The 25,000-nt window shown below is 43.8% G+C and overlaps 1 protein-coding gene across 1 annotated transcript in view; it reads right to left on the bottom strand.

The window, feature by feature from the left end:
* LOC128705150 (zwei Ig domain protein zig-8-like) overlaps window positions 1-25,000 on the bottom strand; it is a 153,613-nt gene that overhangs the window by 37,547 nt on the left and 91,066 nt on the right. Inside the window, exons 6-8 of the mRNA XM_070099009.1 lie at window positions 14,684-14,816; window positions 14,372-14,499; window positions 3,956-4,124 (exon numbers count right to left, since the gene is read on the bottom strand). Coding sequence (XP_069955110.1) covers window positions 3,956-4,124; window positions 14,372-14,499; window positions 14,684-14,816 — 430 coding nt within the window. The remainder of the gene's footprint in view (window positions 1-3,955; window positions 4,125-14,371; window positions 14,500-14,683; window positions 14,817-25,000) is intronic.

Below are 25,000 nucleotides of genomic sequence, written 5' to 3' on the forward strand. Positions count from 1 at the left end.
ACTACACGACCAGAAACAGAACTACACGACCAGGAACAGAACTACACGACCAGGAACAGAACTACACGACCAGGAACAGAACTACACGACCAGGGACAGGACTACACGACCAGAAACAAAACTACACGACCAGGAACAGAACTACACGACCAGGAACAGAACTACACGACCAGAAACAGGAATATGCGACCAGAAACAGAACTACACGACCAAAAACAGAGCTACACGACCAAAAACAGAACTACACGACCAGAAACAGGAATATGCGACAAGAAACAGAACTACACGACCAGGAACAGAACTACACGACCAGAAACAGTGCTACACGACTAGAGACGGGAATACACGACCTGCAAGAAGAGGGATATACCAGTTGGAATATAGGCAAAGCATCAGTAACACCACAACAACAACACTGGCAACACAAACAGCCTTCGCAACACATTAACATAAACACTTTCACAGTATCCTCGAGCATCCAGTTACGAATTTCCTTTATAGTCGTGGAATTGTGTGTTGTGTACGACGATTTGTGTGTTGTATACGTCGATTTGTGTGTTGTATGTGTCGATTTGTGTGTTGTATTCTTTGATTTATGTGTTATTTCCGTTGATTTGTGTCTTGTGGCCGTTGATTTGTGTGTTGTATCCGTTGATTTGTGTGTTGTATACGCTGATTTGTGTGTTGTATATGTCGATTTGTGTGTTGTTTCCGTTGATTTGTGTATCGTATCCGTTGATTTGCGTGTTGTACCCGTTGATTTGTGTGTTGTACCCGTTGATTTGTGTGTTGCATTCGTTGATTTATATATTGTATAACACAAGCTTGTATACTGTATAGAAAGGCTTGTATATTGTATACCCAGGTTGCTGCAGTAAAAACTGCATCATATATACCAATGAACGAAGGTCTGAGCATGGTAATTGCCTTGGGGGATACACTGAGACTGGCACTGATAGATTAGTATTCCGAATTATTAGGCCAGACAGTGCCTCCTGAGCACGCTTTCAGACTGGCACTGGTGTATTGGAAAGTATGTGTACTGAAAATGATTGTGCCTCTTTGTAATGCTTGGATACTGGCACTGTTTGGATTGGAAAACTGGAGTATTGGGCTAATCAGTGGCTAGTATATTGCGTACCTCATATCCATCCTGTGGATGGTAGTGGCTAGTTTATTGTGTACCTCATGTCCATCCTGTGGATGGTAGTGGCTAGTTTATTGTGTACCTCATATCCATCCTGTGAATGGTAGTGGCTAGTTTATTGTGTACCTCATATCCATCCTATGGATGGTAGTGGCTAGTTTATTGTGTACCTCATATCCATCCTGTGGATGGTAGTGGCTAGTTTATTGTGTACCTCATATCCATCCTGTGGATGGTAGTGGCTAGTTTATTGTGTACCTCATATCCATCCTGTGGATGGTAGTGGCTAGTTTATTGTATACCTCATATCCATCCTGTGGATGGTAGTGGCTAGTTTATTGTGTACCTCATGTCCATCCTGTGGATGGTAGTGGCTAGTTTATTGTGTACCTCATATCCATCCTGTGGATGGTAGTGGCTAATTTATTGTGTACCTCATATCCATCCTGTGGATGGTAGTGGCTAGTTTATTGTGTACCTCATATCCATCCTGTGGATGGTAGTGGCTAGTTTATTGTGTACCTCATATCCATCCTGTGGATGGTAGTGGCTAGTTTATTGTGTACCTCATATCCATCCTGTGGATGGTAGTGGCTAGTTTATTGTGTACCTCATATCCATCCTGTGGATGGTAGTGGCTAGTTTATTGTATACCTCGTGTTCAAGAGTATATGAATACACACAAGTGTTTAACAGGTGTTTATATGAATATATATGTACAATTTGTGCGATATTGTATTAATACAGTGCGATACTGTATTAATACAGTCACCATAAAGAGGAAACACAACGTTGTTGTATACAGCGATACAGTTCGTATAGGTTATATAGGTGAACCTAACTGCACATTTCCACAACCCACAAGTGTCAGTAAGTGTAATACTGGTTAGTTTGCTAGGTTAGGTTAGGTCAGGTTTAACTTGTTAGGTTACAAGTCTGCTGGCGGCTCCAGGGTCATTATGGCTACATGTAACCTGTACATTACCACCGTAATTTACTGGCTAAAATAAACATTAATGTAAATACTGAGTGTATATACACTGAGAGATGTATATACACTGAGATATGTATATACACTGAGATATGTATATACACTGAGATATGTATATACACTGAGATATGTATATACACTGAGATATGTATATACACTGAGATATGTATATACACTGAGATATGTATATACACTGAGATATGTATATACACTGAGATATGTATATACACTGAGATATGTATATACACTGAGATATGTATATACACTGAGATATGTATATACACTGAGATATGTATATACACTGAGATATGTAAATTCACTGAGATATGTATATACACAGAGATATGTATATACACTGAGATATGTATATACACTGAGATATGTATATACACTGAGATATGTATATACACTGAGATATGTATATACACTGAGATATGTATATACACTGAGATATGTATATACACTGAGATATGTATATACACTGAGATATGTATATACACTGAGATATATATATACAATGAGATATGTATATACACTGAGATATGTATATACACTGAGATATGTATATACACTGAGATATGTAAATTCACTGAGATATGTATATACACAGAGATATGTATATACACTGAGATATGTAAATTCACTGAGGTATGTATATACACTGAGATATGTATATACACTGAGATATATATATACACTGAGAGATGTATATACTCTGAGAGATGTATATACACTGGGATATGTAAATACACTGAAATATGTATATACAATGAGATATGTATATACATTGAGAGATGTATATACACTGAGAAATGTATATACTCTGAGAGATGTATATACACTGAGATATGTATATACACTGAGAGATGTATATCTCTGAGAGATGTATATACTCTGAGAGATGTATATACACTGAGATATGTATATACACTGAGATATGTATATACACTGAGAGATGTATATACTCTGAGAGATGTATATACTCTGAGAGATGTATATACACTGAGATATGTATATACACTGAGATACGTATATACACTGAGAGATGTATATACAATGAGATATGTATATACACTGAGAGATGTATATACTCTGAGAGATGTATATACTCTGAGAGATGTATATACACTGAGATATGTATATACACTGAGATATGTATATACACTGAGAGATGTATATACACTGAGAGATGTATATACTCTGAGAGATGTATATACACTGGGATATATAAATACACTGAGATATGTATATACACTGAGAGATGTATATGCACTGAGAAATGTATATACTCTGTGAGATGTATATACAGTGAGATATGTAAATACATTGATATATGTATATACTCTGAGAGATGTATATACACTGAGATATGTATATACACTGAGATATGTAAATACACTGAGATATGTATATACACTGAGATATGTAAATACACTGAGATATGTATATACACTGAGATATGTAAATACACTGAGATATGTATATACACTGAGATATGTATATACACTGAGAGATGTATATACACTGAGATATGTATATACACTGAGATATGTATATACACTGAGAGATGTATATACACTGAGAGATACATATACACTGAGAGATGCATATACACTGAGAGATGTATATACACTTCTCAGAGTACATGCACTTAAGAAGAAAAAGAAGGAGGGTAATAAGAAGAAAAGAAGAAGGAAAGAAGAAAAGAATTAATTCAAGAAGAAAGAATGAGAAGACGAGAACTGTGAGCAAAATATCAAGTCATAAACAGAGTGACGAAGGAGTACGAAAACTGAGCATGGAGTACATGTACTGACCGTGGAGTACATGTACTCTGGCGGTAGCAGGTTCTGCGCCCCTGGGCTGGCAGGTGTAGTTTCCCGAGTCCTTCCTGGTGGCTCGCTGTATGAGGAGAGCAGATCTGGTCACCTCTCCAGCCTCCGTCAGGATGCTCACTCCTCCCCTAGACGAGTCGTAATGTATCTCCTGTAGGAGACCAGAGTCCAGCTGAAGGATGTTACTGTATAACCGAGGACGGTCTGGTATAAATGAAGGAGGGCCTGGTATAACTGAGGAGGGCCTGGTATAATTGAGGAGGGCCTGGTATAACTGAGGAGGGCCTGGTATAATTGAGGAGGGCCTGGTATAACTGAGGAGGGCCTGGTATAACTGAGGAGGGCCTGGTATAATTGAGGAGGGCCTGGTATAACTGAGGAGGGCCTGGTATAAATGAAGGAGGGCCTGGTATAACTGAGGAGGGCCTGGTATAACTGAGGAGGGCCTGGTATAACTGAGGAGGGCCTGGTATAACTGAGGAGGGCCTGGTATAACTGAGGAGGGCCTGGTATAACTGAGGAGGGCCTGGTATAACTGAGGAGGGCCTGGTATAACTGAGGAGGGCCTGGTATAACTGAGGAGGGCCTGGTATAACTGAGGAGGGCCTGGTATAATTGAGGAGGGCCTGGTATAACTAAAAGAGGGTTTGGTATAACTGAAGGAGGGTCTGTGTAGCTAAAGGAGGGTCTTTGTAACTGAAGGAGGGTCTGTGTTACTGAAGGAGGGTCTGTGTAACTGAAGGACGGTCTGTGTTACTGAAGGAGTGTCTGTGTAACTGAAGGAGGGTCTGTGTTACTGAAGGAGGGTCTGTGTAACTGAAGGAGGGTCTGTGTTACTGAAGGAGGGTCTTTGTAACTGAAGGAGGGTCTGTGTTACTGAAGGAGGGTCTGTGTAACTGAAGGAGGGTCTATGTTACTGAAGGAGGGTCTGTGTAACTGAAGGAGGGTCTTTGTAACTGAAGGAGGGTCTGTGTAACTGAAGGAGGGTCTGTGTTACTGAAGGAGGGTCTGTGTAACTGAAGGAGGGTCTGTGTTACTGAAGGAGGGTCTGTGTTACTGAAGGATGGTCTGTGTAACTGAAGGAGGGTCTGTGTAACTGAAGGAGGATCTGTGTAACTGAAGGAGGATCTGTGTAACTGAAGGATGGTCTGTGTAACTGAAGGAGGGTCTTTGTAACTGAAGGAGGGTCTGTGTTACTGAAGGAGGGTCTGTGTAACTGAAGGACGGTCTGTGTTACTGAAGGAGGGTCTGTGTAACTGAAGGAGGGTCTGTGTTACTGAAGGAGGGTCTGTGTAACTGAAGGAGGGTCTGTGTTACTGAAGGAGGGTCTGTGTAACTGAACGAGGGTCTGTGTTACTGAAGGACGGTCTGTGTAACTGAAGGAGGGTCTGTGTTACTGAAGGAGGGTCTGTGTAACTGAAAGACGGTCTGTGTTACTGAAGGAGGGTCTGTGTAACTGAAGGAGGGTCTGTGTTACTGAAGGAGGGTCTGTGTAACTGAAGGAGGGTCTATGTTACTGAAGGAGGGTCTGTGTAACTGAAGGAGGGTCTTTGTAACTGAAGGAGGGTCTGTGTAACTGAAGGAGGGTCTGTGTTACTGAAGGAGGGTCTGTGTAACTGAAGGAGGGTCTGTGTTACTGAAGGAGGGTCTGTGTTACTGAAGGACGGTCTGTGTAACTGAAGGAGGGTCTGTGTAACTGAAGGAGGATCTGTGTAACTGAAGGAGGATCTGTGTAACTGAAGGATGGTCTGTGTAACTGAAGGAGGGTCTGTGTAACTGAAGGAGGGTCTATGTAACTGAAGGACGGTCTGTGTAACTGAAGGAGGATCTGTGTAACTGAAGGAGCGTCTGTGTAACTGAAGGAGGATCTTTGTAACTGAAGGAGGATCTGTGTAACTGAAGGAGGGTCTGTGTAACTGAAGGAGGGTCTGTGTTACTGAAGGAGGGTCTGTGTAACTGAAGGACGGTCTGGGTTACTGAAGGAGGGTCTGTGTAACTGAAGGACGGTCTGTGTTACTGAAGGAGGGTCTGTGTAACTGAAGGAGGGTCTATGTTACTGAAGGAGGGTCTGTGTAACTGAAGGAGAGTCTTTGTAACTGAAGGAGGGTCTGTGTAACTGAAGGAGGGTCTGTGTTACTGAAGGAGGGTCTGTGTAACTGAAGGAGGGTCTGTGTTACTGAAGGAGGGTCTGTGTTACTGAAGGATGGTCTGTGTAACTGAAGGAGGATCTGTGTAACTGAAGGAGGCTCTGTGTAACTGAAGGAGGGTCTGTGTAACTGAAGGAGGGTCTGTGTAACTGAAGGAGGGTCTGTGTAACTGAAGGAGGATCTGTGTAACTGAAGGAGGGTCTGTGTAACTGAAGGAGGATCTGTGTAACTGAAGGAGGATCTGTGTAACTGAAGGAGGGTCTGTGTAACTGAAGGAGGGTCTGTGTTACTGAAGGAGGGTCTGTGTAACTGAAGGAGGGTCTGTGTTACTGAAGGAGGATCTGTGTAACTGAAGGAGGGTCTGTGTTACTGAAGGAGGGCCTGTGTAACTGAAGGAGGGTCTGTGTAACTGAAGGAGGATCTGTGTAACTGAAGGAGGATCTGTGTTACTGAAGGAGGATCTGTGTAACTGAAGTAGGATCTGTGTAACTGAAGGAGGATCTGTGTTACTGAAGGAGGATCTGTGTAACTGAAGGAGGATCTGTGTAACTGAAGGAGGATCTGTGTTACTGAAGGAGGGTCTGTGTTACTGAAGGAGGGTCTGTGTTACTGAAGGAGTATCTGTGTAACTGAAGGAGGATCTGTGTAACTGAAGGACGGTCTGTGTAACTGAAGGAGAGTCTGTGTAACTGAAGGAGGATCTGTGTAACTGAAGGAGGGTCTGTGTAACTGAAGGAGGGTCTGTGTAACTGAAGGACGGTCTGTGTAACTGAAGGATGGTCTGTGTAACTGAAGGAGGATCTGTGTAACTGAAGGAGGGTCTGTGTAACTGAAGGAGGGTCTGTGTAACTGAAGGAGGGTCTGTGTAACTGAAGGACGGTCTGTGTAACAGAAGGATGGTCTGTGTTACTGAAGGAGGGTCTGTGTAACTGAAGGAGGGTCTGTGTAACTGAAGAACGGTCTGTGTTACTGAAGGAGGGTCTGTGTAACTGAAGGAGGATCTGTGTAACTGAAGGAGGATCTGTGTAACTGAAGGAGAATCTGTGTAACTGAAGGAGGGTCTGTGTAACTGAAGGAGGGTCTGTGTAACTGAAGGAGGATCTGTGTAACTGAAGGAGGATCTGTGTAACTAAAGCAGGGTCTGTGTAACTGAAGGAGGGTCTGTGTAACTGAAGGAGGATCTGTGTAACTGAAGGAGGATCTGTGTAACTGAAGGAGGGTCTGTGTAACTGAAGGAGGGTCTGTGTAACTGAAGGAGGGTCTGTGTAACTGAAGGAGGGTCTGTGTAACTGAAGGAGGATCTGTGTAACTGAAGGAGGGTCTGTGTAACTGAAGGAGGGTCTGTGTAACTGAAGGAGGGTCTGTGTAACTGAAGGAGGGTCTGTGTAACTGAAGGAGGATCTGTGTTACTGAAGGAGGGTCTGTGTAACTGAAGGAGGGTCTGTGTAACTGAAGGATGGTCTGTGTTACTGAAGGAGGGTCTGTGTAGCTGAAGGAGGGTCTGTGTAACTGAAGGAGGGTCTGTGTAACTGAAGGAGGGTCTGTGTAACTGAAGGAGGATCTGTGTTACTGAAGGAGGGTCTGTGTAACTGAAGGAGGGTGTGTGTAACTGAAGGATGGTCTGTGTTACTGAAGGAGGGTCTGTGTAACTGAAGGAGGGTCTGTGTAACTGAAGGAGGGTCTGTGTAACTGAAGGAGGGTCTGTGTAACTGAAGGAGGATCTGTGTTACTGAAGGAGGGTCTGTGTAACTGAAGGAGGATCTGTGTAACTGAAGGAGGCTCTGTGTAACTGAAGGAGGGTCTGTGTAACTGAAGGAGGGTCTGTGTAACTGAAGGAGGGTCTGTGTTACTGAAGGAGGGTCTGTGTAACTGAAGGAGGGTCTGTGTAACTGAAGGAGGATCTGTGTTACTGAAGAAGGGTCTGTGTAACTGAAGGAGGGTCTGTGTAACTGAAGGATGGTCTGTGTTACTGAAGGAGAGTCTGTGTAACTGAAGGAGGGTCTGTGTTACTGAAGGAGGGTCTGTGTAACTGAAGGAGGGTCTGTGTAACTGAAGGACGGTCTGTGTTACTGAAGGAGGGTCTGTGTAACTGAAGGAGAATCTGTGTAACTGAAGGAGGGTCTGTGTAACTGAAGGAGGATCTTTGTAACTGAAGGAGGATCTGTGTAACTGAAGGAGGGTCTGTGTAACTGAAGGAGGGTCTGTGTAACTGAAGGAGGGTCTGTGTAACTGAAGGACGGTCTGTGTTACTGAAGGAGGGTCTGTGTAACTGAAGGAGGATCTGTGTAACTGAAGGAGGGTCTGTGTAACTGAAGGAGGATCTGCGTAACTGAAGAAGGATCTGTGTAACTGAAGGAGGGTCTGTGTAACTGAAGGAGGGTCTGTGTAACTGAAGGAGGGTCTGTGTAACTGAAGGAGGATCTGTGTTACTGAAGGAGGGTCTGTGTAACTGAAGGAGGATCTGTGTAACTGAAGGAGGGTCTGTGTAACTGAAGGAGGGTCTGTGTAACTGAAGGAGGGTCTGTGTAACTGAAGGAGGGTCTGTGTTACTGAAGGAGGGTCTGTGTAACTGAAGGATGGTCTGTGTAACTGAAGGAGGATCTGTGTTACTGAAGGAGGGTCTGTGTAACTGAAGGAGGGTCTGTGTAACTGAAGGATGGTCTGTGTTACTGAAGGAGGGTCTGTGTAACTGAAGGAGGGTCTGTGTTACTGAAGGAGGGTCTGTGTAACTGAAGGAGGATCTGTGTAACTGAAGGACGGTCTGTGTAACTGAAGGATGGTCTGTGTAACTGAAGGAGGATCTGTGTAACTGAAGGAGGGTCTGTGTAACTGAAGGAGGGTCTGTGTAACTGAAGGAGGGTCTGTGTTACTGAAGGAGGGTCTGTGTTACTGAAGGATGGTCTGTGTAACTGAAGGAGGGTCTGTGTAACTGAAGGAGGATCTGTGTAACTGAAGGAGGATCTGTGTAACTGAAGGATGGTCTGTGTAACTGAAGGAGGGTCTTTGTAACTGAAGGAGGGTCTGTGTTACTGAAGGAGGGTCTGTGTAACTGAAGGACGGTCTGTGTTACTGAAGGAGGGTCTGTGTAACTGAAGGAGGGTCTGTGTTACTGAAGGAGGGTCTGTGTAACTGAAGGAGGGTCTGTGTTACTGAAGGAGGGTCTGTGTAACTGAACGAGGGTCTGTGTTACTGAAGGACGGTCTGTGTAACTGAAGGAGGGTCTGTGTTACTGAAGGAGGGTCTGTGTAACTGAAAGACGGTCTGTGTTACTGAAGGAGGGTCTGTGTAACTGAAGGAGGGTCTGTGTTACTGAAGGAGGGTCTGTGTAACTGAAGGAGGGTCTATGTTACTGAAGGAGGGTCTGTGTAACTGAAGGAGGGTCTTTGTAACTGAAGGAGGGTCTGTGTAACTGAAGGAGGGTCTGTGTTACTGAAGGAGGGTCTGTGTAACTGAAGGAGGGTCTGTGTTACTGAAGGAGGGTCTGTGTTACTGAAGGATGGTCTGTGTAACTGAAGGAGGGTCTGTGTAACTGAAGGAGGATCTGTGTAACTGAAGGAGGATCTGTGTAACTGAAGGATGGTCTGTGTAACTGAAGGAGGGTCTGTGTAACTGAAGGAGGGTCTATGTAACTGAAGGACGGTCTGTGTAACTGAAGGAGGATCTGTGTAACTGAAGGAGCGTCTGTGTAACTGAAGGAGGATCTTTGTAACTGAAGGAGGATCTGTGTAACTGAAGGAGGGTCTGTGTAACTGAAGGAGGGTCTGTGTTACTGAAGGAGGGTCTGTGTAACTGAAGGACGGTCTGGGTTACTGAAGGAGGGTCTGTGTAACTGAAGGACGGTCTGTGTTACTGAAGGAGGGTCTGTGTAACTGAAGGAGGGTCTATGTTACTGAAGGAGGGTCTGTGTAACTGAAGGAGAGTCTTTGTAACTGAAGGAGGGTCTGTGTAACTGAAGGAGGGTCTGTGTTACTGAAGGAGGGTCTGTGTAACTGAAGGAGGGTCTGTGTTACTGAAGGAGGGTCTGTGTTACTGAAGGATGGTCTGTGTAACTGAAGGAGGATCTGTGTAACTGAAGGAGGCTCTGTGTAACTGAAGGAGGGTCTGTGTAACTGAAGGAGGGTCTGTGTAACTGAAGGAGGGTCTGTGTAACTGAAGGAGGATCTGTGTAACTGAAGGAGGGTCTGTGTAACTGAAGGAGGATCTGTGTAACTGAAGGAGGATCTGTGTAACTGAAGGAGGGTCTGTGTAACTGAAGGAGGGTCTGTGTTACTGAAGGAGGGTCTGTGTAACTGAAGGAGGGTCTGTGTTACTGAAGGAGGATCTGTGTAACTGAAGGAGGGTCTGTGTTACTGAAGGAGGGCCTGTGTAACTGAAGGAGGGTCTGTGTAACTGAAGGAGGATCTGTGTAACTGAAGGAGGATCTGTGTTACTGAAGGAGGATCTGTGTAACTGAAGTAGGATCTGTGTAACTGAAGGAGGATCTGTGTTACTGAAGGAGGATCTGTGTAACTGAAGGAGGATCTGTGTAACTGAAGGAGGATCTGTGTTACTGAAGGAGGGTCTGTGTTACTGAAGGAGGGTCTGTGTTACTGAAGGAGTATCTGTGTAACTGAAGGAGGATCTGTGTAACTGAAGGACGGTCTGTGTAACTGAAGGAGGGTCTGTGTAACTGAAGGAGGATCTGTGTAACTGAAGGAGGGTCTGTGTAACTGAAGGAGGGTCTGTGTAACTGAAGGACGGTCTGTGTAACTGAAGGATGGTCTGTGTAACTGAAGGAGGATCTGTGTAACTGAAGGAGGGTCTGTGTAACTGAAGGAGGGTCTGTGTAACTGAAGGAGGGTCTGTGTAACTGAAGGACGGTCTGTGTAACTGAAGGATGGTCTGTGTTACTGAAGGAGGGTCTGTGTAACTGAAGGAGGGTCTGTGTAACTGAAGAACGGTCTGTGTTACTGAAGGAGGGTCTGTGTAACTGAAGGAGGACCTGTGTAACTGAAGGAGGATCTGTGTAACTGAAGGAGAATCTGTGTAACTGAAGGAGGGTCTGTGTAACTGAAGGAGGGTCTGTGTAACTGAAGGAGGATCTGTGTAACTGAAGGAGGATCTGTGTAACTGACGCAGGGTCTGTGTAACTGAAGGAGGGTCTGTGTAACTGAAGGAGGATCTGTGTAACTGAAGGAGGATCTGTGTAACTGAAGGAGGGTCTGTGTAACTGAAGGAGGGTCTGTGTAACTGAAGGAGGGTCTGTGTAACTGAAGGAGGGTCTGTGTAACTGAAGGAGGATCTGTGTAACTGAAGGAGGGTCTGTGTAACTGAAGGAGGGTCTGTGTAACTGAAGGAGGGTCTGTGTAACTGAAGGAGGATCTGTGTTACTGAAGGAGGGTCTGTGTAACTGAAGGAGGGTCTGTGTAACTGAAGGATGGTCTGTGTTACTGAAGGAGGGTCTGTGTAGCTGAAGGAGGGTCTGTGTAACTGAAGGAGGGTCTGTGTAACTGAAGGAGGGTCTGTGTAACTGAAGGAGGATCTGTGTTACTGAAGGAGGGTCTGTGTAACTGAAGGAGGGTGTGTGTAACTGAAGGATGGTCTGTGTTACTGAAGGAGGGTCTGTGTAACTGAAGGAGGGTCTGTGTAACTGAAGGAGGGTCTGTGTAACTGAAGGAGGGTCTGTGTAACTGAAGGAGGATCTGTGTTACTGAAGGAGGGTCTGTGTAACTGAAGGAGGATCTGTGTAACTGAAGGAGGCTCTGTGTAACTGAAGGAGGGTCTGTGTAACTGAAGGAGGGTCTGTGTAACTGAAGGAGGGTCTGTGTAACTGAAGGAGGATCTGTGTTACTGAAGAAGGGTCTGTGTAACTGAAGGAGGGTCTGTGTAACTGAAGGATGGTCTGTGTTACTGAAGGAGAGTCTGTGTAACTGAAGGAGGGTCTGTGTTACTGAAGGAGGGTCTGTGTAACTGAAGGAGGGTCTGTGTAACTGAAGGACGGTCTGTGTTACTGAAGGAGGGTCTGTGTAACTGAAGGAGAATCTGTGTAACTGAAGGAGGGTCTGTGTAACTGAAGGAGGATCTTTGTAACTGAAGGAGGATCTGTGTAACTGAAGGAGGGTCTGTGTAACTGAAGAAGGGTCTGTGTAACTGAAGGAGGATCTGTGTTACTGAAGGAGGGTCTGTGTAACTGAAGGAGGATCTGTGTAACTGAAGGAGGCTCTGTGTAACTGAAGGAGGGTCTGTGTAACTGAAGGAGGGTCTGTGTAACTGAAGGAGGGTCTGTGTAACTGAAGGAGGATCTGTGTTACTGAAGAAGGGTCTGTGTAACTGAAGGAGGGTCTGTGTAACTGAAGGATGGTCTGTGTTACTGAAGGAGAGTCTGTGTAACTGAAGGAGGGTCTGTGTTACTGAAGGAGGGTCTGTGTAACTGAAGGAGGGTCTGTGTAACTGAAGGACGGTCTGTGTTACTGAAGGAGGGTCTGTGTAACTGAAGGAGAATCTGTGTAACTGAAGGAGGGTCTGTGTAACTGAAGGAGGATCTTTGTAACTGAAGGAGGATCTGTGTAACTGAAGGAGGGTCTGTGTAACTGAAGAAGGGTCTGTGTAACTGAAGGAGGGTCTGTGTAACTGAAGGACGGTCTGTGTTACTGAAGGAGGGTCTGTGTAACTGAAGGAGGATCTGTGTAACTGAAGGAGGGTCTGTGTAACTGAAGGAGGATCTGCGTAACTGAAGAAGGATCTGTGTAACTGAAGGAGGGTCTGTGTAACTGAAGGAGGGTCTGTGTAACTGAAGGAGGGTCTGTGTAACTGAAGGAGGATCTGTGTTACTGAAGGAGGGTCTGTGTAACTGAAGGAGGGTCTGTGTAACTGAAGGAGGGTCTGTGTAACTGAAGGAGGGTCTGTGTAACTGAAGGAGGGTCTGTGTAACTGAAGGAGGGTCTGTGTTACTGAAGGAGGGTCTGTGTAACTGAAGGATGGTCTGTGTAACTGAAGGAGGATCTGTGTTACTGAAGGAGGGTCTGTGTAGCTGAAGGAGGGTCTGTGTAACTGAAGGATGGTCTGTGTTACTGAAGGAGGGTCTGTGTAACTGAAGGAGGGTCTGTGTTACTGAAGGAGGGTCTGTGTAACTGAAGGAGGATCTGTGTAACTGAAGGACGGTCTGTGTTAGTGAAGGAGGGTCTGTGTAACTGAAGGAGGGTCTGTGTAACTGAAGGACGGTCTGTGTTACTGAAGGACGGTCTGTGTAACTGAAGGAGGATCTGTGTTACTGAAGGAGGGTCTGTGTAACTGAAGGAGGGTCTGTGTAACTGAAGGATGGTCTGTGTTACTGAAGGAGGGTCTGTGTAACTGATGGAGGGTCTGTGTTACTGAAGGAGGGTCTGTGTAACTGAAGGAGGATCTGTGTAACTGAAGGACGGTCTGTGTTAGTGAAGGAGGGTCTGTGTAACTGAAGGAGGGTCTGTGTAACTGAAGGACGGTCTGTGTTACTGAAGGAGGGTCTGTGTAACTGAAGGAGGGTCTGTGTAACTGAAGGAGGGTCTGTGTAACTGAAGGAGGGTCTGTGTAACTGAAGGAGGATCTGTGTTACTGAAGGAGGATCTGTGTAACTGAAGGAGGGTCAGTGTAACTGAAGGAGGATCTGTGTTACTGAAGGAGGATCTGTGTAACTGAAGGAGGGTCTGTGTAACTGAAGGAGGATCTGTGTTGCTGAAGGAGGATCTGTGTAACTGAACGAGGGTCTGTGTTACTGAAGGAGGGTCTGTGTAACTGAAGGAGGGTCTGTGTTACTGAAGGAGGGTCTGTGTTACTGAAGGAGGGTCTGTGTTACTGAAGGAGGGTCTGTGTTACTGAAGGAGGATCTATGTTACTGAAGGAGGATCTGTGTAACTGAAGGAGGATCTGTGTAACTGAAGGAGGATCTGTGTTACTGAAGGAGGATCTGTGTAACTGAAGGAGGATCTATGTTACTGAAGGAGGATCTGTGTAACTGAAGGAGGGTCTGTGTTACTGAAGGAGGATCTGTGTTACTGAAGGAGGATCTGTGTAACTGAAGGAGGGTCTTGCTAGGGAAAGAGGGGGATGAGGGGAATTTCACTTTGCCAGGTGAGGGGAGATGAGCTGAAGTTCACCATGTCAGCTAAGGGGGGGGGGATGAGGGGAAGTTCGCCTTGCCAGGTGAAGGGAGATGAGGGGAAGTTCACCATGCCAGGTGAGGGGAGATGAGGGGAAGTTCACCATGCCAGGTGAGGGGAAGGGAGGGGACGCTTACCTTGCCCTCATGGTGCCAGGTGATAGCATGAGGGGAGCGAGCATGGTACAGCACCAGGCAGGTCAGATTAATGGTTGAACCTGTGTTTATATGCAGGTCGTCTCCTCCCAGGATCTCCGTACGAGGCTCTGCAATCAAGGCGAGAAGCTTCACTTGCAACACCTGATCAACACTTGTACATCTGTGTTTACACCTGCACGCCTTTGCATATACCCAAACACCTGTGCTTACGTATTTAATGTGGCGCTCAATGTGTGTTTTCCTATATTTGACAGAGAGAGAGAGAGAGGTAGAGATAGAAGTATAACTCACCAATTATATGCAGTGCCACAAAGTGACTCCTGGGAGGCGTGGTGCCAATCTGGCACTCATAGACCCCTCTGTCCCTCAGTTGCACTGATGCCACCAACAACACCCAGTCACCAGTCGACGGCTCAAACATAGCCTGCAACATACCACAACATAGCCTGCAACACAGCACAACATAGCCTGCAACATAGCACAGTATAACCGGGGTGAGGATAGGTTTAGACATAGCTCCAACATAGCCTGCAACATAGCTCTAACATAGCTTGCAACATAGCCTGCAACATAGCTCCAATATAGCCTGCAACGTAACTCTCTGGATATTAATATTACTTACTAATGTTACTAGTTACTTATACTACTGCTGTTGCTACTACTACTACTACTATTACTACTACTACAACTACCACAACTACTACTACTACTACTAAAACATTACTACTACTACTACTACTACTACTACTACTCCTATCTCATCTGCTAGCTGCTGCTGCTACTACTGCTGCTGCTGCTGCCTGCTCTGCTGCCTCCTCTACTGCTGCTGCTGCTACTGCCTGCTCCTCTACTGCTCCTACCTCCTCCTGCTGCTGCTGCTGCTGCTGCTAGCTGCTGCTGCTGCTGCTGCTGTTGCTGCTGCTGCAGCTGCTGCTGCTGCTGCTGTGCTGCTGCAGCAAGCAGCAGCTGCTGCTACTGCTGCTGCTGCTGCTGCTGCTGCTGCTGCTGCTGCTGCTGCCTGCTGCTGCTGCTGCTGCTGCTGCTGCTGCCTGCTGCTGCTGCTGCTGCTGCTCTGTGCTGCTGCTGCTGCTACTGCTGCTGCTGCTGCTGCTGCCACTGCTGCTGCTGCTGCTACTACTACTACTACTACTACTACTACTACTACTCCTACAACTACTACTATTACACATGCTGTTAAACTACAATTACTACAACTAATTATCCTACTTAATAACTGGATATATCAGGTGTCCAAAATTATCACACACGGATAATCCTTTAAATATAATCCACATAAAAATTATAATCCCAGGATTAAACATAATTTACAGTAATAATTTAAGCAAACATCAAGAATGTCGTATAATTTGCTGGCGTTAAGGAATTATACAGTGGTGTGGCTATTTAATAATATAATTTGTCATGAGGAATCTGAAACATAATTCTCAGTTATTCTTTATGATAATTTAACACCAGGCATGGTGATAATTCTGTTATTAAATTACTTCGTTTGAATATGATTAAGTGGAGTTGTGGTAGTGGTGGTAGTGGTGGTAGTGGTGGTAGTGGTGGTATGTATGATGGTATAGTGGTAATGGTATAGCCGTGTGGTAGTAATGGTAGTGGTGGATAGTAGAATGGTAGTGGTAATGGTAGTAATAGTAGAGTGGCAATTAGTAATGGTAGTAGTTGTGTTCAATTATATGGTGGTAGTGTATTGTAGTAGTGGTAGTGGTGGTAATAGTGTTATAGTATGGTAGTGTTAGTAGTGGAAGGTAGTGTGTAGTGGTGGTAGTGGTAATAGTGATATATTGTGTGTGGAGTGGTGGTAGTGTTGTGTGTTGTAGTGTTGGTAGTGTTGGTAGTGTTGGTAGTGGTGGTAGTGGTGGTGGTAGGTGTGAGTGGTGTGGTGGTGTGTGTATGGTAGTGTTGGTAGTGGTGGTAGTGTTGGTAGTGTTGGTAGTGGTGGTAGTGGTGGTATGGTGGTAGGTAGTGGTGGTAGTGGTGGTAGTGGTGGTAGTGGTGGTGGAGTGGTTGGTAGTGGTTGGTAGTGGTGGTATGTGTGGTGGTGGTAGTGGTAGAGTGTGGTAGTGGTGGTAGTGTTGGTAGTGTTGGTAGTGTTGGTAGTGTTGGTAGTGGTGGTAGTGTTGGTAGTGTTGGTGAGTGGTGGTAGTGGTGGTGGTGGTGGTAATGGTGTGTGTGGTGGTAGTAGTGGTAGTGGTGGTGAGTGGAGGTAGGTAGGTGGTAGTGGTGGTAGTGGTGGTAGTGGTTGGTAGTGGTGGTAGTGGTGGTGAGTGGAGGTGGTAGGTAGTGTTGGTAGTGGTGGTAGTGTTGGTAGTGGTTGGTGGTTGGTGTTGGTAGTGTGGTAGTGTTGGTGTGGTGGTAGGTGGTGGTAGTGGTTGGTAGTGGTGGTATGGAGTTGGTGGTAGTGGTGTGTTAGTGTAAGTGGTGGTGGTGGTAGTAAGGTGGTAATGGTGGTAGTGTGGTAGTGGTGGTAGTGTGGTGGTGTGTAAGGTATAGTGGTGTGGAGTGGTAATGGTGAGTGGTGGTAGGTGTGGTGTGGTGGTGATGTGGTAGTGGTTGGTAGTGTGGTGGTAGTGGTGGTAGTGTTGGTAGTGGTGGTAGTGGTTGGTGTGTTAGTAGTGTGGTGGTGTTGTGGTGGTGGAGTGGTGGAGAGTGTTGGTAGTGTTGGTAGTGGTGGTAGTGGTGGTAGTGGTGGTAGTGGTGGTAATGGTGGTAATGGTGGTAGTGGTGGTAGTGTTGGAAGTGGTGGTAGTGGTGGTAGTGGTGGTAGTGGTGATAGTCGTGGTGGTGGTAGTCGTGGTAGTGGTAATGGTGATAGTGGTGGTAGTTGTGGCAGCAGTAATAGTAACAGTAACAATAGTTGTAATAGTAATAATAACAACAATAACAATATATATATATATATATATAATATATATATATATATATATATATATATATATATATATATATATATATATATATATATATATATATATATATATATATATATATATCTGCTCTATGACCACTAAATAATTATAACAAACTGCTGTAGAGTTAAAATTCCCTCTGATAATTGAATTATCAGTATTTATGATAAATTCTGCTGAGGTTTTAGTCCGGTCAGGCGGAGACTGGGGCTTATATACACTTATTATTGAGAGTTTGTTTACAAGAGAGCCTTGTGGTTGTTAGTGGGGATTTATTTCTTGTTCTGGGGGATTTATTGGGGATTCTGTTGTTCTCAGGTTTACCGGGGATTCTAATTTAGAGTTTGTTATTAACAGTGTAGTTAACAATGTAGTCAGTAGTTTAGCAGTTGGGGTAGTAACAGTAGTAGTAACGTGTACTGATGGTAGTGGTAAGGAAGTGTTAGTGAACAGTGGTCAACATGTGTAACGTGGTGTAACAGGTGGTAGTAACAGTGGTAGTGAAGGTGTGGAGTGGAGCAGTGGTACGCGTGGTAGTGTAGTAGTAACAGTGTAAAGTGGCAGCGGTGGTGTAACGTAGTAGTAACGGTAGGTAGGTAACGGTGGGTAAGTTGGCAACAGTAGTAGTAACGGTGGTGTAACAAGTGCAGTAACAGTAGTAGTAACAGTAGGTAGCAACAGTAGTAGTAACGTGCAGTGTAGTAGTAACGTGTGCAGCAGTGGCAGGTTGTAACAGTAGCAGTAACGTAGGTAACAGTGGTAGTAACAGTAGTAGTAACAGTGGTAGTAACGTGGTGGCAAGGCTGTGGTGGAACAGTAGTATGTAACGTAGCGTAAGCAGTAGGTAGCAACAATAGGTGTAACAGTAGTAGTAACGGTGGTAGTGTAGGTGCAGTAAGGCAGTAGTAGGTAACAGTAGTAGCAACAGTGGTAGTAACAGTAACGGTAGTAGTAACGTGCGTAGTGTAACAGTAGTGTAACTGGGTAACGAGTGGTAGCGAACAGTGTGGCGGAGGTGAAGTGAACAGTGGTAACAGTGGTGGTAACGGTGGTGGCAACGTAAGTGGCAAGTGGCTGGATAATGGATGTAGTAACGATGGTGGCAGGTGCTGGTAACAGTGGAGTAACAGTGGTAGCAGTGGTGCAGCAGTGGTAGTAACGGTGGAGTAACAGTGGTAGTAACAGTCTGAGTGTAGCAACAGTGTTAACAGTGTAGCAAGTGGTAGTAACGGTAGTAGCAGTAACAGTGGTAGTAACAGAGTGAGTGGTAGCGGTGTAACAGTCAGTAACGTAGTAGGTAACAGTGGTAGCAACAGTAGTGTAACAGTAAGCGTAACAGTGTAGTAACAGGTAACGGTGGTAGTAACGGTAGCAGTAACAGAGTGGTAGGTAGTAGTAACAGTAGTGTAACAGGTAGTAACAGTGAAGTAGCAACAATGTAGTAACAGTAGCAGTGGAACAGTGGTAGTAAGGCAGTAGTAGTAACAGTGGTAGCAACAGTAAGTAGCAACAGTAAGTAGCAACAGTGGTAGTAACAGTCGGTAGTAACAGGTAGTAAGTAACGGTAGGCAATGAGCAACAGTAGTAGTGGCAACGTAGCGTAACAGTAGTAGTAACAGTAGGTAGTAACGGTAGCAGGTGGCAGTAGTAGTAACAGTAGTAACTGAAAAAGTAACAGTAGTAGTAACAGTGTGGCAACAGTGGTAGTAACGTAGTAGTAACGGTAGCGGTGAACAGTAAGGTAGTAACAGTGGTAGCAACAGGTAGTGGTAGTAACCAGCGGTAGGCAGTAGTGGTAACAGGTGGTGGCGACGGTGGTAGCAGCAGTGGTGAGTGTAAACGGTAGGCGTAACGGTGGTGGTAACGGAGGTACCGCAGTAGAAGGTAGCGGCAGTGGCAAGCACGTAGGTGGTAACGAGTGGCGGTAACAGGTAGGTAGTAACGATGGTAGCAACAGTGGTATTGCGGCAGTAGTGGTAACAGTGGTAGGCAGCAGTAGGTGGCCAACGTGGTATTAACAGTAGCAGGTAACGGTAGGTGTAACGGTGGTAGCAACGGTAGGTAGGTAACGGTGGCAGGTAACATGGTAGGTAACGGTAGTAGTAACAGTGGTAGCAACAGGTAGTAGGTAACAGGTGGCATTAACAGTGGTACGGTAACGTGGTAACGGCTCAGTGTAGCAACGGTAGTGGTAACAGTGGCGGTAACAGTGGTAGTGCGGTGTAGCACGGTGGTAGTAACGGTAGGCGGTAACGGTAGTGTACGGTGGTAACGTGGTAGTCAGGTAGCGGTGGCGGTAGGTGAATCACGGTGGCAGGTAACGGTAAGGTGGTAACAGGTAGTAGGCAACGGTGGTAGTACGGTGGCGGTAACGTGAGTAACGCGGTGGAACGGTGGTAGTAACGATGGAGTAACGGTGGTAGTAACAGTGGTAGTAACAGTAGGTAGGCAACCAGTAGGTAGTAACGGTAGGCAGTAACGGTGATGGTAACGTAGTAGCAACAGTAGGTAGTGAACAGTAGGCAGGTAACGGTAGGTAGTAAGGCGGTAAGGTAGTAACAGGTGGCGGTAACAGTGGTGGCAACCGGTGGTAGGTAACGGTGGTAGGTAACGGTGGTAGTAACTGTGGTAGTGACGGTGGCAGTAACGATGGTAGCGCCAGGTGGTAGTACGGTAGCGGCAGTGGTAGTAACGGTAGCGGTAACGGTGGCGGTAACGGTAGTAGCAACGTGGTAGTAGCAGTGGTAGTAAGGCAGTGGTAGGTAACCAGTAAGTGGTAACAGTAGGCAGTAACAGTAGGTAGTAACAGGTAGTGATAACAGATGGTAGGTAACAGTAGGTAGTAACAGTAGCAGTAACAGTAGTAGTAACAGTGGTAGTAACAGTGGTGATTGTTAACAGTGGTAGGTGGAAGTGGTTAGTAACCGGTATGGTAACTTGATGGTAGTGAACAGGTGGTAGGTAACAGTAGGTGGATGGCAGTGAGGTAACAGTGGTAGCAACCAGTAGGTAGTAACAGGTGGCAGTAAGCAGGTAGTAGGTAACGGTGGTAGTAACCAGGTGTTAGCAGGTAGCGAGTGGAAGCAGTACGGTGGCAGTGGAACAGTACAGTACGGTAAGGCAGTAACGGTAGTAAGTAACAGTAGGTAACGGCAGTGGTAGTGGAACAGTGGTAGTAACGGTAGTGGTGGAACAGTAGGTAGCAAGCAGGTGGTAGTGACAGTAGTAGTAACAGTGGAGTAACAGGTAGCAGTAACAGATGGTAGTGAACAGTGGTAGTAACAGGTGGTAGCAACAGTAGTAGTGAACAGTGGCGGTAACGATGCAGGCCAACGGTGGTAGTAACAGTGGTAAGTGAGTAGGTAGTAACAGGTAGGTAGTAACAGTAGGTAGGTGGAACAGTAGCGGTAACAGTGAGTAGTAACAGTGGTAGTAACAGTAGGTAGGTAACAGGTAAGGTGGTAACAGTAGGCAGTAACAGTGGTATGGTAACAGTAGGTAGTAACAGTAGTAGTAACAGTAAGGTAGTAACAGGTGGCAGGTAACAGTAGGTAGTAACGGTATGGTAGTAACAGGTAGTAGTAACAGCAGGTAATAACAGTGGTAGTAACAGGTAAGGTAGCAAGCAGTGGTAGCAGCGGTAGTGGTAACGGTGGTAGTAACAAGTGGTAGTAACGGTAGGCAGGTAACAGTGGTAGCAAGCAGTGGTAGTAACAGGTGCAGGTAACGGAGGTAGGTGGTAACGTAAGGTAGTAACAGTGGTAGCCAGCAGTGGTGAGTAACAGTAGCGGTAACGGTAGGTAAGTAACGGTAGCAGGTAACAGTGGTAGTAACGGTATGTAGGTAACCAGTAGTAGTAACAGTAAGTAGGTGACAAGTGGTAGTAGGTAACGGTGGTGGCAAGCAGTAGGTAGTAACCAGTGGTAGTAACAGTAGGTAGTAACGGTAGGCAGTGACAGTGGTAGTAACAGTAGGTAGTAACAGTAGGTAGTAACGGTGTAGTGTAACAGTAGCGGTAACAGGTAGGCAGTAATTGGTAGTAAGGGCAGTGGTAGTGAACAGGTAGTAGGTAACAGTGGTAGTGAACGGGGTGGCAGGTAACAGGTGGCGGTGACGGTTGGCAGGTAACAATGGTAGTGAACGGTGGTAGCAACAGGTGGTAGGTAACGGTAGGTAGGTAACAGGTGGTAGTAACGGTGAAGTGGTAACGGTAGGTGTAACAGGTAGGCGGTAACGGTAGCGGTAACGGTAGCAGGTAACTGTAGTAGTAACAGTAGTAGTAACAGTAGTAGTAACAGTAGTAGTAACAGTAGTAGTAACAGTAGTAGTAACAGTAGCAGTAACAGTAGCAGTAACAGTAGTAGTAACAGTAGTAGTAACAGTAGTAGTAACAGTAGCAGTAACAGTAGCAGTAACAGTAGTAGTAACAGTAGTAATGTGGACTCGAACCTCCGTTGTAATTTAGTTTTATACCGACCTAAATTTTTATTGTGTTTTTTTATGTTTTATCCCGTGTTTTATTTTTATTATTCTCCTTTATTGCCTCTCTCCTATTTCTTCTTTTTGTACTCTAATATAAACTCTTTGTACTCTAATATAAACTATTTGTACTCTAATATAAACTATTTGTACTCTAATATAAACTATTTGTACTCTAATATAAACTATTTGTACTCTAATATAAACTATTTGTACTCTAATATAAACTATTTGTACTCTAATGTAAACTGTTTGTACTCTAATATAAAGTATTTGTACTCTAATATAAACTATTTGTACTCTAATATAAACTATTTGTACTCTAATATAAACTATTTGTACTCTAATATAAACTATTTGTACTCTAATATAAACTCTTATACTCTGATATAAACTCTTTGTACTCTGATACAAACTCTTTGTACTCTGATACAAACTCTTTGTACTCTGATACAAACTCTTTGTACTCTGATACAAACTCTTTGTACTCTGATACAAACTCTTTGTACTCTGATACAAACTCTTTGTACTCTGATACAAACTCTTTGTACTCTGATACAAACTCTTTGTACTCTGATACAAACTCTTTGTACTCTGATACAAACTCTTTGTACTCTGATACAAACTCTTTGTACTCTGATACAAACTCTTTGTACTCTGATACAAACTCTTTGTACTCTGATACAAACTCTTTGTACTCTGATACAAACTCTTTGTACTCTGATACAAACTCTTTGTACTCTGATACAAACTCTTTGTACTCTGATACAAACTCTTTGTACTCTGATACAAACTCTTTGTACTCTGATACAAACTCTTTGTACTCTGATACAAACTCTTTGTACTCTGATACAAACTCTTTGTACTCTGATACAAACTCTTTGTACTCTGATACAAACTCTTTGTACTCTGATACAAACTCTTTGTACTCTGATACAAACTCTTTGTACTCTGATACAAACTCTTTGTACTCTGATACAAACTCTTTGTACTCTGATACAAACTCTTTGTACTCTGATACAAACTCTTTGTACTCTGATACAAACTCTTTGTACTCTGATACAAACTCTTTGTACTCTGATACAAACTCTTTGTACTCTGATACAAACTCTTTGTACTCTGATACAAACTCTTTGTACTCTGATACAAACTCTTTGTACTCTGATACAAACTCTTTGTACTCTGATACAAACTCTTTGTACTCTGATACAAACTCTTTGTACTCTGATACAAACTCTTTGTACTCTGATACAAACTCTTTGTACTCTGATACAAACTCTTTGTACTCTGATACAAACTCTTTGTACTCTGATACAAACTCTTTGTACTCTGATACAAACTCTTTGTACTCTGATACAAACTCTTTGTACTCTGATACAAACTCTTTGTACTCTGATACAAACTCTTTGTACTCTGATACAAACTCTTTGTACTCTGATACAAACTCTTTGTACTCTGATATAAACTATTTGTACTCTGATACAAACTCTTTGTACTCTGATACAAACTCTTTGTACTCTGATACAAACTCTTTGTACTCTGATACAAACTCTTTGTACTCTGATACAAACTCTTTGTACTCTGATACAAACTCTTTGTACTCTGATACAAACTCTTTGTACTCTGATACAAACTCTTTGTACTCTGATACAAACTCTTTGTACTCTGATACAAACTCTTTGTACTCTGATACAAACTCTTTGTACTCTGATACAAACTCTTTGTACTCTGATACAAACTCTTTGTACTCTGATACAAACTCTTTGTACTCTGATACAAACTCTTTGTACTCTGATACAAACTCTTTGTACTCTGATACAAACTCTTTGTACTCTGATACAAACTCTTTGTACTCTGATACAAACTCTTTGTACTCTGATACAAACTCTTTGTACTCTGATACAAACTCTTTGTACTCTGATACAAACTCTTTGTACTCTGATACAAACTCTTTGTACTCTGATACAAACTCTTTGTACTCTGATACAAACTCTTTGTACTCTGATACAAACTCTTTGTACTCTGATACAAACTCTTTGTACTCTGATACAAACTCTTTGTACTCTGATACAAACTCTTTGTACTCTGATACAAACTCTTTGTACTCTGATACAAACTCTTTGTACTCTGATACAAACTCTTTGTACTCTGATACAAACTCTTTGTACTCTGATACAAACTCTTTGTACTCTGATACAAACTCTTTGTACTCTGATACAAACTCTTTGTACTCTGATACAAACTCTTTGTACTCTGATACAAACTCTTTGTACTCTGATACAAACTCTTTGTACTCTGATACAAACTCTTTGTACTCTGATACAAACTCTTTGTACTCTGATACAAACTCTTTGTACTCTGATACAAACTCTTTGTACTCTGATACAAACTCTTTGTACTCTGATACAAACTCTTTGTACTCTGATACAAACTCTTTGTACTCTGATACAAACTCTTTGTACTCTGATACAAACTCTTTGTACTCTGATACAAACTCTTTGTACTCTGATACAAACTCTTTGTACTCTGATACAAACTATTTGTACTCTAATATAAACTCTTTGTACTCTGATACAAACTATTTGTACTCTAATATAAACTCTTTGTACTCTGATACAAACTATTTGTACTCTAATATAAACTCTTTGTACTCTGATACAAACTATTTGTACTCTAATATAAACTCTTTGTACTCTGATACAAACTATTTGTACTCTAATATAAACTCTTTGTACTCTGATACAAACTATTTGTACTCTAATATAAACTCTTTGTACTCTGATACAAACTATTTGTACTCTAATATAAACTCTTTGTACTCTGATACAAACTATTTGTACTCTAATATAAACTCTTTGTACTCTAATATAAACTCTTTGTACTCTAATATAAACTCTTTGTACTCTAATATAAACTATTTGTACTCTGACATAAACTCTTTGTACTCTAACGTTTCTTATCGCTGTAGACTGATAATATTTTATCTATGACTTTCTTTCACTAGAGTACACGTGAAGGTCACAGAGTACACGAGAGTACGTCATGGAGAAGACCAGAGGCGGAGTACAGCACTGAGTGCTTGTTATAGGAGGCAGCTAATGGGTTTTGTGTTAGTTAAAATGTTTACCTGTCAGAGTGGCGGCGGTAGTGGCGGCGGTAGTGGCGGCGGTAGTGGCGGCGGTAGTGGCGGCGG

Source organism: Cherax quadricarinatus, chromosome 66, assembly GCF_038502225.1.
Source record: "Cherax quadricarinatus isolate ZL_2023a chromosome 66, ASM3850222v1, whole genome shotgun sequence".
Lineage (NCBI taxonomy): Eukaryota > Metazoa > Arthropoda > Malacostraca > Decapoda > Parastacidae > Cherax > Cherax quadricarinatus.